The sequence below is a fragment of the Echiichthys vipera genome, assembly GCF_963691815.1.
Source record: "Echiichthys vipera genome assembly, chromosome: 16".
NCBI classification, from domain to species: domain Eukaryota; kingdom Metazoa; phylum Chordata; class Actinopteri; order Perciformes; family Trachinidae; genus Echiichthys; species Echiichthys vipera.
Window position 1 is genome coordinate 6101226 of NC_139841.1, and position 13337 is coordinate 6114562.

Below are 13337 nucleotides of genomic sequence, written 5' to 3' on the forward strand. Positions count from 1 at the left end.
CAGCAGCGGTGGAGTACCGGCATCAAAGAGACACAGTGTGGGTCCGATATGGGGCCCGGCAGCCAGCCGCAGCTCCTATGAGAGCCTGAAGGGGGTGCCAGCTCCGCCGAGGCGCAGCGACAGCTACGCAGCCATCAGGAATCACGAGAGACCTAACTCCTGGTCTAGTCTGGAGCACGCCCGATCACTACGGTGAGTAGGGTCTGTCAGATCAGGGCACAGTCTGACCCACTTTCAGTCTAGCTTATGTTTTACCTTCCTTTTAAACTTTAAGACAAGCAGACATGACACTGTGGTACTCTAGCTTACAAAAATGAACTACCTAACTCACCAGGAAAATGGAAACGCCTCTTTATTTTGTTCTTCTTTTAGTTTATGAATGATGGGTATGGCAGGTGTTGTTCTTAAGAGCTAAGCTAAGAATTAAGCTTTTAAAATTACTATGCGGTCAAATTTTAGCAAGTAGAGAAGTAGAGACATGCTGTATGTAAATGATCTCTGCGTTAAAATGGATTACAATTCAATGCGATACATTATGCTACGATTTACAATATGGTACACCATTCTGTAATATAACACAATATGCCATGCTACAATACAATGTCTTATGTTATGTTATGTTATGTTATGTTATGTTATGTTATGTTATGTTATGTTATGTTATGTTATGGTACATGAACAATACGCTATGATATGATACAATATAGTAAGACATACATAAACGATACGTCATACAACAGTACAATATGTTACCTTACAGTATTCTATACTTTGAAATGATACAATAGATACAATATGCTACAAAATGCTGCTACATATGATTCAATTCTGTATGATACAATACAATGTGCTATGCTACAATTCAGTACAACACAATACAACACAGTATTGCACGGTGAGGATATGAAACATTATAGTAAGATACCATTTGGAGCAAAACAATGGAGTTTGCTGAAATCATTGTTGTGATATATGACATTGTGAGACTTGTGTGAAATGCAATGTAATTTAAACTAATCAAATGTTATTTATTCTAATGTATTTTACTCAGGTCTCTGCAGAAAGGTTCCTGGCATCACTCCAGTGGCCCTGTGGCCTCGGGTGCAGGTATATTTGGATACTATTTCCACAATTTTACCCATTTTAAGGACATGTGCCCAAAATATATCAACAGAGGAAAGGTAGAAACAATACAGCATGTATTTAAGGTAAAGAAACATGCATCAGGCATCAGGATCCTCTTGATGGTGATAAATTATAGCATATGCAGAAAAACGTGTTTGCAGTTGTGTTGAAAGAACAAGCTCTGTTATCTTACGAGCACTGACATCATTACTGTGGTTCCAGCTAAAGGCTCGTACGGTGCTGAGGGTCAGCTCCACACAGTGATAGAGAAGAGTCCAGAGAGCAGCCCCACCACCAAGCCCCGGCAAGGTGGAGGCTTTTCCCAGTCTCCTTCCCCTACTGGACCTTCCTCCGGCCCTGCGGGCCAACTCCCCCAGTCTGGCCGACTCATTCTGCCCACAGGCATGTACCCCGTCCCGCAGCTTGAGCCCCACTACGCACAGATACCCAGCGCCAGCCACGGGCCAGGCTCCTCGGGAGTCTACCCTGCCCTGGCAAAGGAGAGCAGCCGACAGCAGCAGCAGCAGCAGCAGCAGCAGCTGCAGCAGGGTGTTGGAGGAAGAGAGGAAGGAGCACAAGAGAGGCGCAGGGATGGAAGGATCTCAGCTTCAGAAAACGGATACCAAAACAACTCTCCTTCTTCATTTTACCCCAGTTCCTCTTCTTCAACATCTACACAGCTCAGGACTCAAGCACACGAGGCAGACAGGTGATACTCTCATTTTATGCCCCAGACATTTAAAAGTAGTTCAGATTGTCCCTCGATGCTAAGTCTTCTGCTTTTATCAGGCCTCAACAGGGAGACTATAACAGACCCCGACTGAAAACTGCTTCAGAGGAATCAGAAGAGCCGACAGGAAACCACAGGGGACCTCACAGTCAGAGCTTCCAAGGGACCCATATTCGTTCATGCCAGAGATCCCACAGCCAAGTGTTCCAGGAACAGAACCAGGATTTACATATTCCCCACATCCAATCGACTGCTGGATTCAGGCCCCCATCCTCACAAGAGTACCCCTGCATACCTGTCCAGTCCAGGGGAGACAGGAGCAGGTACAGTATAAAGGCACAGAAATTTCTGATTAGGACTTCTGATTCTGTGCACTTTGTGAACCTCCTTTGAGATGCAATCAGTAGCTCCTCAAAAACATATAAAAAAAACTGTGAATGAACTGAAGTTAGTTAATGATTTTGTTTTGCATTAAGAGTTATAAAGTTATAGAGACCATGTGCTGTTGTGAGCGTGTTATGACCAAGCCCACATCACTGCGACTTCCTGGTTGATCCAATAAGGAAGTGCCAAAGACTGCAGTTCTCTGAGTGTCCACTAGGGGCAGCTTTCATAATAGAGTAGTTTCTCATTGACCCCCATGTTAAACAGGCAGCATAATTAAACCTGTTTAACGTACAAAACAAATTCTAGTCTGTATGTCTAGGTCATATCTCCATGACAACACTTGGGGCGGTGGGGTTATCAGGCTAGTTTTTATTTTATTGGACGTTAAAGTTTATGAATAATTAGGGGCGTGGTCTCTTGAGTGACAGCTAGCCTCTGGCCCTCACTTTTCCTCGGAGGTAAACGTCAGCCAGACGGAAGTATCTCCCTCCCCCAACGTCTCATACATGCCCTTTTTTGGTAAGAGGAAATGAGGCGGAGTCAAAGTCTGACAAGACCGAGTCTCTTGTAGGCGAGTACGATTGGATCAAGTCGAGAGAACCAACCCCGTCGGATATGCTACGTTGGCCATTTTTTAATACAGTCTATGGCACAGTGGCGACTGGTGGAATTTATTCCAGGGGAGACGTTGTCATAACTGAAGCAGACTTTCTCTCAGAAAAATTTTACCTGTTCTGGCAAGAAACAGTGAGAAGATTGTGTGTCACTATAATGAACACTATTTGGTTCCTATCAATATCCTCAAAAACATCGTTGTAAGATGATTGATGTTCCTGAAGTGAACATAACTAAACATACTTTTCCTTTTAGAAGTTTACATATTCAATTTTGCAAACATTTTTACTGACTTTTCAGTGAGCGATCTCCCTTTTTCATATATATCCATACAGTATATAGAATCACAACAGACAGTTAGCTATGAAGTTTTTACAAACCTCTTGTTAAACGGTCGATCGTATTCCTATTCTTTTCCTTTCTCACTGGTTGCAGTCCAAGTTGTTTAACAAGTTAATCTGTTAGTGGGCTCCATGTTGTGGTCCCTCCCAATTCAACTATCGTTACAATTTCCAGTCACACGCAGGCTGTCACCCATCAGAAACACATTGGGCAAGACTTGGGGAGAGATTAGGGGAGTGGTTTGGGGCAATATATTTAGCACCCCAAGGTCCATGTATGAGTCCATAGAGCACAGCAGGCCGTGTGCACAACCTATTAATAAGTGTGAATGTTGAAGCAAGGGGCGCTCTAAAAAAGCGCCCTCAATCTCATCCGAGATCTGTATATTCGCAGACCGGCTTTCCTCCCTTCAGAAGCAGCTTGGCTCAGCTCGGCAGACACAGATATGAGAGATAAGATAAATATTTCAATGCAGTCATTGCTTTTAGTTAAATTTATTGCAGAAAATGCATTATAAGCTACTCATTGACCACACAATTGTAATCATAGGATGAAAATAATGAATGAATAAAATCAATAAAAAGTGAATTAATTTCAATCCAGAGCAGGAGGGGCGGCGCCCCTGCTATGGTCATTACCATCGAGACACTGTCTGTGATACTAGGCTACACTGTCTTGACTTCATGACATAATAAAGCAACTGCTGACCTGGCAGTCCTTCGGGGAGTCATAAAGTCCTATAACGGGTCAGAGTGCTTCAACGTGGCTCAAAGGAGGCTTCCAGGTTGATGTTTATTTGCAGAAAACAAAAGCTTGGTAAAGGTGACAGCCAATCCAATTTTGAAACAATAGAAAAATAGGATTCATTTGTTTTAAATTTATGTCATGCTGCTGGACGTGTTGAACATAACAGACACTCCCATAGACTTCCAAAGAACCTCTTCTGCTGCTGGAGGGCTCCATGCAACACAGTGCTGAACAGAATGCCTTTCCCAGAAAATCTGAGACTGCTCAAACTTTTGCATATGTATATTATAGTCAATCAAATCTGAACTGGAGAGTTATGCTACTTTAAGCATATATTTAAAGCAGCTTCCTCACAGTGAAGGCCGGGTTAGTTCATACAATGGTTGGATGTTCTGTACGTATCCGGAGAAGTCAGCTGATGTAAGTGATGATTCTTCCTCTTTTACTCCCCTCTCTCCATCCACTCAGATCAATGGACCAGACCAGGTTTCATTCAGAGCCAGTGTCGTCCTCTGGGCTCAACCAGGGACATCTGCCTCCTACCCACTTACCTGTTCACCCTCAGCCTCAGGCTCCGCACCCCTCTGCCTCCCAGCCCTCTTCCCGTCACCTTAGTGACTCAGCAGCTCTGCAGTACCAGCACTGGAACAAAGACAGAGAACACCCACTGACCCGTCTGGAGATCGCCCTTGCTGAGGTCCAGCAATGCGGGAGTCCCAATAGTGTCATCTCCGCCATTAGCCATGGCAACAGTAGCTTTGGCGATGGCAGCCAGGGACCTGTCCGCAGCCTCTCTGTCCTGGAGAAGGTCAGTCGCTTCGAGCGTCGGGAACACAGCGGAAAGCAACGCAGTCACAGCATCACCAATGCACAAGACAAAGCCGCCCATCTGAGGGTAACTCAAACCAAACTTCAACCATGTTATCTTTTGATGATTCAACTGAGAGTTTTCAAAGCACACAATGAACTCAGCAGTCATTTGTATGTAAAAAGCACCACTTAACTTAGTTTGTCTGGATGTTTTTACTTACCAGATCCTGATCCTTGTTCACTCCGATACTTTTTCACTGCATTATGTTTTCCGATTTTGAATCAGATGACTGAGAACACCCCCTGTGGAGCAGACGACCTCAGAAACATGCTGGAGAGAAGCAACAGCAGGACCAAAGCCCAAAGGACTCTGAGCCACAGAGGAGGCAGCAGTGAATACATGAAATACAGGTAGAAGGGTAGCGGGTCATTGATGAAACTATATATTAGTTAAAATCACAATTTATCACACTTCCAGTCTACATGGCAACATTCAATTTGTATCCACTTCTTTTTTGTTATAATTTGTTACCCAGGAATATGTATTATTATGTATTGATCCATGTATTGCAACATTTGGTTTTGTGTCCTTTCAGATTGGCTACAGTCAAATTGAGTCACATTTACTGGATTAAACTCCCTGTGAAAACACAGTTACATTTCTTTGTCATATTCAGGACACCAGCCGATCCCACTTTAGTGCTCCAGAGGAGCCGCAGCACCTTCCAGCTGGACGCATCCAGGGAAGGTAACAGCAGCAAAGACTTCCCTCAGGCACAGGACATCCAAGAGATGCTGGGCTCCATGCAGGACACATCTTTCAACAGGTCAGAGTCTTCCAACAGGTCAGAGTCCTTCAGTAGGTTATACTCCTTTACAAGGTCAAGGTTTTCCTCCAGGTCAGTCCTTCAGCTAGTCAGATTTCTTCAGGTCAGAATCCTTCTGCAAGTCAGCGTCCTAAAATAGGTCAGAGTTCTTTGGCCGATCAGAGTCTTTCAGGAGGTTGATGTCTTCCTCCAGGTCAGTCTCTCAGCAGGTCAGAGTCTTCCAACATGTCAGAGTCCTCCAACATGTCAGGGTCCTCCAACAAATGAGTGCTTCTGCAAGTCAGTTTCCTATAATAGGTCAAAGCCCTCCATGTCAGAGTTATTTGGCCAATCAGAGTCCTAAAGAAGGCCAGAGTCCTTCAGGAGAAAAAACTTCAGTCCTTCAGCAGGTCAGAGTCTTCCAGATCAGAGTCTTTCAACAGGTCAGAGTCCTCCAACAGGTCAGATTCATCCAAGAGGTCAGGGTCCTCCAACAGGTCAAAGCCCTTCAGAAGGTCATTCTCATTTGCAAGGTTATGGTTTTCCCTCAAATCAGTCCTTCAGCCGGTCAGATTTCTTCAGAAAAGAGTTCTTTGGACGATCAGAGTCCTTCAGAAGGTCAGAGTACTTCAGCAGGTCAGAGTCTTCAAGTTTAGAGTCCTCCAAGAGGTCAGAGTCCTCCAGCAACTGAGAGTCCTCCAGCAGGGCAGGGTCCTTCTGAAAGTTAGTTTCCTCATATCGGTCAGAGTCCTCCAACTCAGACTTCTTCAGGAAGTCAGAGTCCTTCAGAAGGTCATAATCCTTTACAAGGTCAAGGTTTTCCATCAGGTCAGTCCTTAAGCAGGTCAGATTTTTCCATGTTATAGTCCTCCAGCTGGTCAAAGTCCTTACACAGATCTGAGTCTTCCAACAGGTCAAGGTCCTGAATCTCTCTGAACCAGTGGAATTTGTCTCGAATCAGATCTTACAGGGACTCTTTGAAAGACGCCCAGTCTAAGGTCCTACGATCCACCTCCTTCAGAAGAAGAGATCTCAGCTCCTCAATCACCCCTCCACCTCCTGCAGCTTCTCCTCCCATCCTCCCCTCCAGCAGCCATCAGCCTCCACATATCCCTGCTAAGAACCATTCCCTGGAGAAAAAAGGACCTAAAACTATGCCCAAACCACAGGGCATCATCATCACATCACAGTCGCCACCACTGGTCACTTCCCTTCACACCCCGAAGGAGCGACATGTGGTCGGCCCAGAGACTCGAGGCCCGAGCCCCCCGGCCCTCCCCAGTGTCCCGCCGGTTGGACCTCCTGCTCTGATGCGGATCTGCGGCCGCAAGCGTCTGGCGGTGGGCCAGAAGAAGCGATCATACTCAGAGCCAGAGAACATGAATGAGGTCGGGGTTTCTGATCCAGAGACTGTTGCCCTCTTCCGGCGTGGAGGAGGTAAATAAACAGCTGGGGCCCTACAGCTGGGGCCACATGCTATTTTATCTGTACCAGATATATTAACCACAACGTTTCTATACACCCCCCCCCCCCCAGCAGGTTTGGTTCTACAAAAGACTAACGACACACATAACAATAAACAGGGGGGAACACTCTGTCAGTGAGTTTACATGCAGTTTAAAAACCCGATTAAATTCAGGTAAAGGCAATACTCTCAAACGCTATATAAACACTGTACCCTGGGTAAAATCGTAGTTCTCATACCCCGGTTAACAGACCTATATAAGTCCTTCAGTACCCCGATTATTCATGCATGTGAACAGCTTTACCAGATTATTATCAGGTTTTGTGTTTGTGCATGCTCCGTGGGTTATGTGTTAGTGTGGAGAGGGAGTTATGACAAGTAACATCACTACCCAGAAGACCCGTTTCTGTCGTAATTCTGTCCAAAAGTCTGCCGTTTTCCCCCCGCTTGTGATTTTGACAGAGGTGAACTGGAAAAAAGCTGTATTCCGACCAGCTATATGTTGGCGGAGCGCCACCTACGGTACCGGAGGTCGAGTTAGTCCGTCATTTTCCCATTCAACCCCCTTTCATGTATACGAGGGGAACTTATTATTTTCAGGTTACTGGTTTTTACCGTCCAGGTTTCAGAGGCACTAACTTAAAAGCTACTAAGGCCTTTTTTGATATTTAAATGGGGGCTTTTGCATCACACAAACAGATTGTGGAATGTTCCAGCCACCAATATGCATATGCCTGGCAGCTGCTCACAAAATAAATGAGCTTGATAAGAATGCCAGCACTGTGATTGATTGGTATCTATTATGGCACATTGGAAACATCATCAGCTGACCATGGACTTTGACTCTGATCTCCCTGTCTGTCAGAGACCAGTGTGGCTGACCGGCGGAAGATGTTTGAGCTTGTGGCAAGTCGTGTTGGGGGCGGGGCTTTGCAAAATGCCACGTCAAGGCCCGACTTGCGGCAGCTTCAGCATGACGCTCTGGCTGAGTACGTGGAGAGGAAGAGAAGCGTAAAAAGAGACAAGGGAGGACAGAGGAGTGGACCAAGGCCCTATAGTGCTTATCTACAGCCTGAAAACAGCAACTATACAGGTGGGTGGAGGGAGGGAGGGAGGGAGGGAAGAAAAGTGATGAGAGAGTGAGTGCGGTTAAGGGTTTGATGGGTGGATGACAGATAAATGGTAAAGGAAATATTTCATTGATAGACAGTGGAATAGATCACACCCTTCCTGTCTTCTTCTAACTTCCTTATTTGTTCTTTCCCCCCTGCCCCCACCAGCCTCCTCCTGTCACTCAGACACCCTCAGCCTCTCCTCCACCTCCAGCCTGCTCTCCCTCCAAGACTCTTGCCCAGATAGAAGCTTCTCCTCTGGAGAGAGGCGTCTCTGCTCCACCCTCCCTCCTGGAGCTGACCTGCGGAGCCTCCAGTCCAACCTCTTCTACCCGGGGAGGGTGACCATTCCGAGGGCTCCAGTGCACACACCTCCTGGGTAACCAAAACCAGAAACCAGCTGCATCTAATACTGATTTTTAGCCATGCTAGCAGTGTGACTTTAGGGATGGCAATGTCAGACCTCAGTCCAGAACAAAATATCTCAAAACATGGAATGCCATGAAATTTTGTACAGACATTCATTGTCCCTAGAGGATGCAACCTAATGACTTTGGCCACCAGCAGTTCAAAGTGTTCACTTATCTAGTGGCATAACTCAACATTTGTTGTTTTGAGTGAAATCTTTTGGGTGGATTATCATGCAATTTGGAACAGTATTTCACGTTCACCACCAGATGAACTGTAATACATTTTTACATTTTTGTATAAGGCTGAATTGTTACATTATTATTACAATTTAATAACTCGTGGTGGTTTCTTCTCCCAGTGGTTCCCTTCCTGAGCCCCAGGCCCAGATCCCCCAGGATATCGCCCCTGACGCAGGGCTCAGCAGACATAGTCAGTCCTCCAGCAGCAACCTGGTCCCGGAGCCCCAGCAGCTGGCCAGAGAGCCTCAACCCAACCTAGGACTGTCTATGCAGCTCAACGGGGCTCTGCAGAGGGCCGGGTCAGCTGTGGGCCCCAGGAAGTCCGCTTCTGCCGAGGATCTGCTGGAGAGATCTGAGGAGATACAAATAACTCCTCAACACTTCCGCTCACACTCCTCCCCCACAGTGGAGAGACTGAACCAGGTAACACTACACTTCTGCCAGGAGTCACATAGTTTATATTGATGCAGCCAGAGACAAATGAGTGGATTTTCTAACAGTTAGCCCTGTAGTACGTAATCCGGATCGTTGGTCTGATTGGTTGAAGGACTGTCCAATTGCGTGCAGCCATTTGAACTATGCCTGCCCCTTCTGCTAAAAAAAAATGACAGCAGTCTTCCCAGACCAACGTGCAACCTACGATTAAACTTAGTCGACCTTGGGTCGGAATATATTCCGTTTTAAAAAGAATTATATGGATATATCCACAGATTTAGAGACATCTCCTTCGCCATGTAGTAGTAAATCCACACACATGTGGAAGTGTCCTTGGGCAAGACACAGAACCCCAAATTGCTACCCGTGCTGAGCATGGGTGTGAGAATGGTTGAATGTGACAAATAGTGTAAAGCACCTTGAGTAGTCAGAAGGTTAGAAAGGTGCTATACAAGTACAACTCCATTTACCTGTCCAAGTCCAAAGAACGAGCAAGACATCAACATTACATTCCAGTCCAAAACACACAGGCATCATTGCTTCAGTGAGACATCCCTTACACAACTGTGTAGCTTTTCTACACTTATACTGTGAAAATACAGACAAACTGTTACTTTCTTCACTTGCAAAAATTTTATACATATGTGTAATTCATGGCACAATTCAAACAGGCTACAAAAAATGTTGTGTCTCACTCTGTTCACTACGTACATTTAAAAAAAAAAAAAAAAAACAGGACCCATGGTTGTACACCGTAAGGGGAGGGACTCCACCTCACTAAAACTTCCGCATATAAAAAATACATCTCACCATTCATCTAATCAGTCTTATACATAGGTAATTTAGGTAAATTAAATACATAATTACCTTACATGGATTACCAGGGGGGGGGGAAACAGGCATTCATGGCCCTCTTGGCATTACAAGTTATTTGATGACATTTGCCATTAAGGGACATTTGGCCCTGAGTCACACAGGAAATACCCAGAGTCCTCAAGGTTTCCTGTAAGGTGCCAGAGGGCCGGAGACGGTGGCTGGGCGCTGTCCGATGTGGATGATAGCAAAGATAAAACATACACACACACACACACACACACATATACACATAAATCATACACACATCTACACGGTTCTTAAAGGAATTCAGTAAAGGATGAATTTGTCTTTTATCTCCTCCAGTGATCAGAGCAGGCGGTGTCACATAAACATCATTACACTTCAGTCAGACAAACAGACACTCTGTCCCCATACTTTAAACACTGCATGCCCCTACAGTCCTGCTTTTACAGCGTTGATGTTTTACAGTTAAGCAGCTGACAAAGAACTGTTGAAATGTCCTCAAACACCAGGATGGAGACTTTTCTAAACTGCATAAAAAAGCACAACTCTTTTTATGTATCTTAGCACACTTAAGTGATGTAATACTGTACGTAGTGGAGAGGAGCAGTGTGAGTTTCTTTTTTAAAGTTAATGTAGAACTATGTTTTATGGTGGAGAGCGTAAGCAATTTTCAGTTCAGTTCAATGGAGAAGCAGCAGACTGTCTGCCTGTCTATTGTCTATTGTGGTCACACGTGATTGTCTGGATCTATTTTTCAAAATGGGTCACAGAGTAAAAGAATAAAAGAAAAAAAGAAAATAATAATTATGATGACAATTATGTAATTTTGTTCTAATTAATGTACAATTCAAAAAATATAGACAATAAAGTTTCCAGTAAAAAATGAACATTGGAGCATTCAATAGCCTACTGGTTAATGTTGTAATCCGTTAGAATTGAAATGCGCTTTTTCTAGTAAGATGTAACTTCATCTCCCAGCGTTACTTTGGAAGCTGAACAGTGTCAACTGTATGACATCAGTAGATCGGCAGCTTTCACCTGCGTGTGGTGTGATGCCGTCACATGCTCCACACTGATAGGAGGTTTCAAAGGGACAGGGGGAATGATGTAAAAAACGTCACTAACTGATTTTAGTGCAGGAAAGTCTCCACAGACACTCATATTTGCTGCTTTAAGAGAAATTGGATCTAAGTGCTTTCATTAATGGGTCATATGATCAATCAACATTGTTTTAACTCACTCTCACTCTTACTCTTACTCAGGAACTTAACAGCCCAGTTTCGAACAACAGAATTCCCCCCAAAACAACTTGTGTTTAAGTGGATGTCTCTCAGCTTTTCCTGTTAAGCAATTCCTCAAGGAAATTCCCCTGGAAGTCAAATGCTCAAAACTTTATGCAACTACTATGTCACTTACTGGTTCTTTCTTAAAGGAATAGTGTGACAGTCTGAGAAATTGGCTAATTATGAGATTCAGACCATGTCTATTGAAATCTCATACCTGTGCGTTGGCTGAAGCCAGCAGGTAATTAGTTTACCTTTTTAGCATGGACTCCAGGAAATCACTGCACCCTGCATTCCATCATACCTTAAAGGTGAGATAAGTAGGAGCAAAAGATGGAGACATTACAAAAAAGTTGAAGTATTGAAGTATTGGGATACATGTTCATCACATTGAGTCAAATAGCTGTGTTGTGCATTAAAATGCTTTTAACAAGTCTACAGTGGGACAGATTTAGGTCAGACTGAACTTGTAGGATTGTCACAATGGAATAAGATAAGATTCAACTTTACTGATCTCCAGCTGGGAGATTCACAGCGATATGAATGATACATCATATATGAATCCATATGGAGAGGACAAACAAAAGTAGAGGAATTCTCTTCCTAAAATGCTAAACTCTGTTTGTGTGTGTTTCAGGACTTCCCTACAGGTAACGTCAGGATGTTTGAGGTGTTTATCTCAGAACCTGGACGCCACTCTCCGGCTGGCGACAGGTAACTCTATTCAGACCATATGACCATGTGACCGAACAGCTGATGGTTTAAGTCCCACACCAGGTTTACCTCACATGTCCCTTCCTGTCATCTTATTTATCATATTACTCTATCATAAAAGCTCGACAGAACAAACCTACTAAACATTGGACGTTGGAGAGACGTGCAGATCATGTTTATATTGGATCCGTTGGTCCATGACCAATTCTAGATCCACTATTTGGACTTGGAAGTCATATTGACGTTCCTCATTTGACCTTTTAACTGGGTACATTTTTTGGATGTCTATGACAGGTGCAGGAAATGTACATGTGTTTTTTACATTACATCTTTAAGTGGTTTATTTTGAATGATCAAGTTATTAATGCATGCATATATGCATTTTTGCATGTATCTGTTTTTTTATTTGGAAATGCAATTTGTGGAAAATAATTTCATCGCAGCCTATCCACCTTATTATGACAGAACTCAAGACAGTCATATACTACCGAGCCAGTAAATGCAGGTCAGGAGCAATGGCCGCCATCAGGCCTGTGACCCTAGAAAAGTACCATGTTATTGTTATCATTATTATAGAAGTAATCTAAAATAGATCATCTAAATTTGATGTTGAAAAGATGTCCACAAACGACCTAATTTGGACTATAAATAGCCCTTACACGGAGGACGCACGGACGTCAACATTAGACGTCTGGTAAATGTCAAAAAAAGACGTCACCTGGCGTTAAAACAACCCCTTCAGTGGACCGTCTTATAATGTCTTTGTCCGAGGGGCATCGTCTTTTCTCACAGATGTTTTCTGACTGATAATTTGTTTACAAAATATAACTCAACGAGTTTGAGCAAAATGTCAGACTGCTCTTTGTTTCGTGCTGAAGAACTGAGGGATCATGGGAATTCACATATTTTCTGTGTCGATATTTAGCTTTAGCTGTCTTCCATAATAGGATTTAACAGTCAGCCAGTGTGTGTGTGTGTGCTTGTGTGTGTGTGTGCTTTAGGCTCTTTGCTATTTTAAAACCAACTGTGGCCTTATGAGTCCATGTGCCCGGCTGCTGGCACCACAGGGTTAGAGAGGAAGGAAGGAATGAGGACAAGGAATGAACAGAGGAGGTGACATTTAGGAGGAAAAAGGAGAAGAGAAGGGGAAGAATGGAATTATGGGATGGATAGATATAAGTAGGCGAAGGAAGGAAGAAGACAGAGTGAAGGGACCCAAGGATGGAGGTGAAAAGAGGGAGAGGAGGGGAGGAAAAGAGGAAAGGAAATGAAGGAA

The 13337-nt window shown here is 44.1% G+C and overlaps 1 protein-coding gene across 3 annotated transcripts in view; it reads left to right on the forward strand.

Moving 5' to 3' along the window:
- The window catches only part of shroom3 (shroom family member 3), an 82160-nt gene that overhangs the window by 51910 nt on the left and 16913 nt on the right, over window positions 1-13337 (forward strand). For 2 of the 3 annotated variants that reach the window (XM_083929749.1, XM_083929751.1), the window contains 12 exons: window positions 1-192; window positions 1052-1107; window positions 1348-1834; window positions 1915-2178; window positions 4415-4841; window positions 5043-5167; window positions 5434-5601; window positions 6524-6999; window positions 7893-8120; window positions 8308-8518; window positions 8909-9212; window positions 11985-12061. The exon at window positions 1-192 is cut by the window's left edge and continues 64 nt beyond it. In XM_083929749.1, coding sequence (XP_083785875.1) covers window positions 1-192; window positions 1052-1107; window positions 1348-1834; window positions 1915-2178; window positions 4415-4841; window positions 5043-5167; window positions 5434-5601; window positions 6524-6999; window positions 7893-8120; window positions 8308-8518; window positions 8909-9212; window positions 11985-12061 — 3015 coding nt within the window. The remainder of the gene's footprint in view (window positions 193-1051; window positions 1108-1347; window positions 1835-1914; window positions 2179-4414; window positions 4842-5042; window positions 5168-5433; window positions 5602-6523; window positions 7000-7892; window positions 8121-8307; window positions 8519-8908; window positions 9213-11984; window positions 12062-13337) is intronic. The other variant, XM_083929750.1, reaches the window with a different exon arrangement.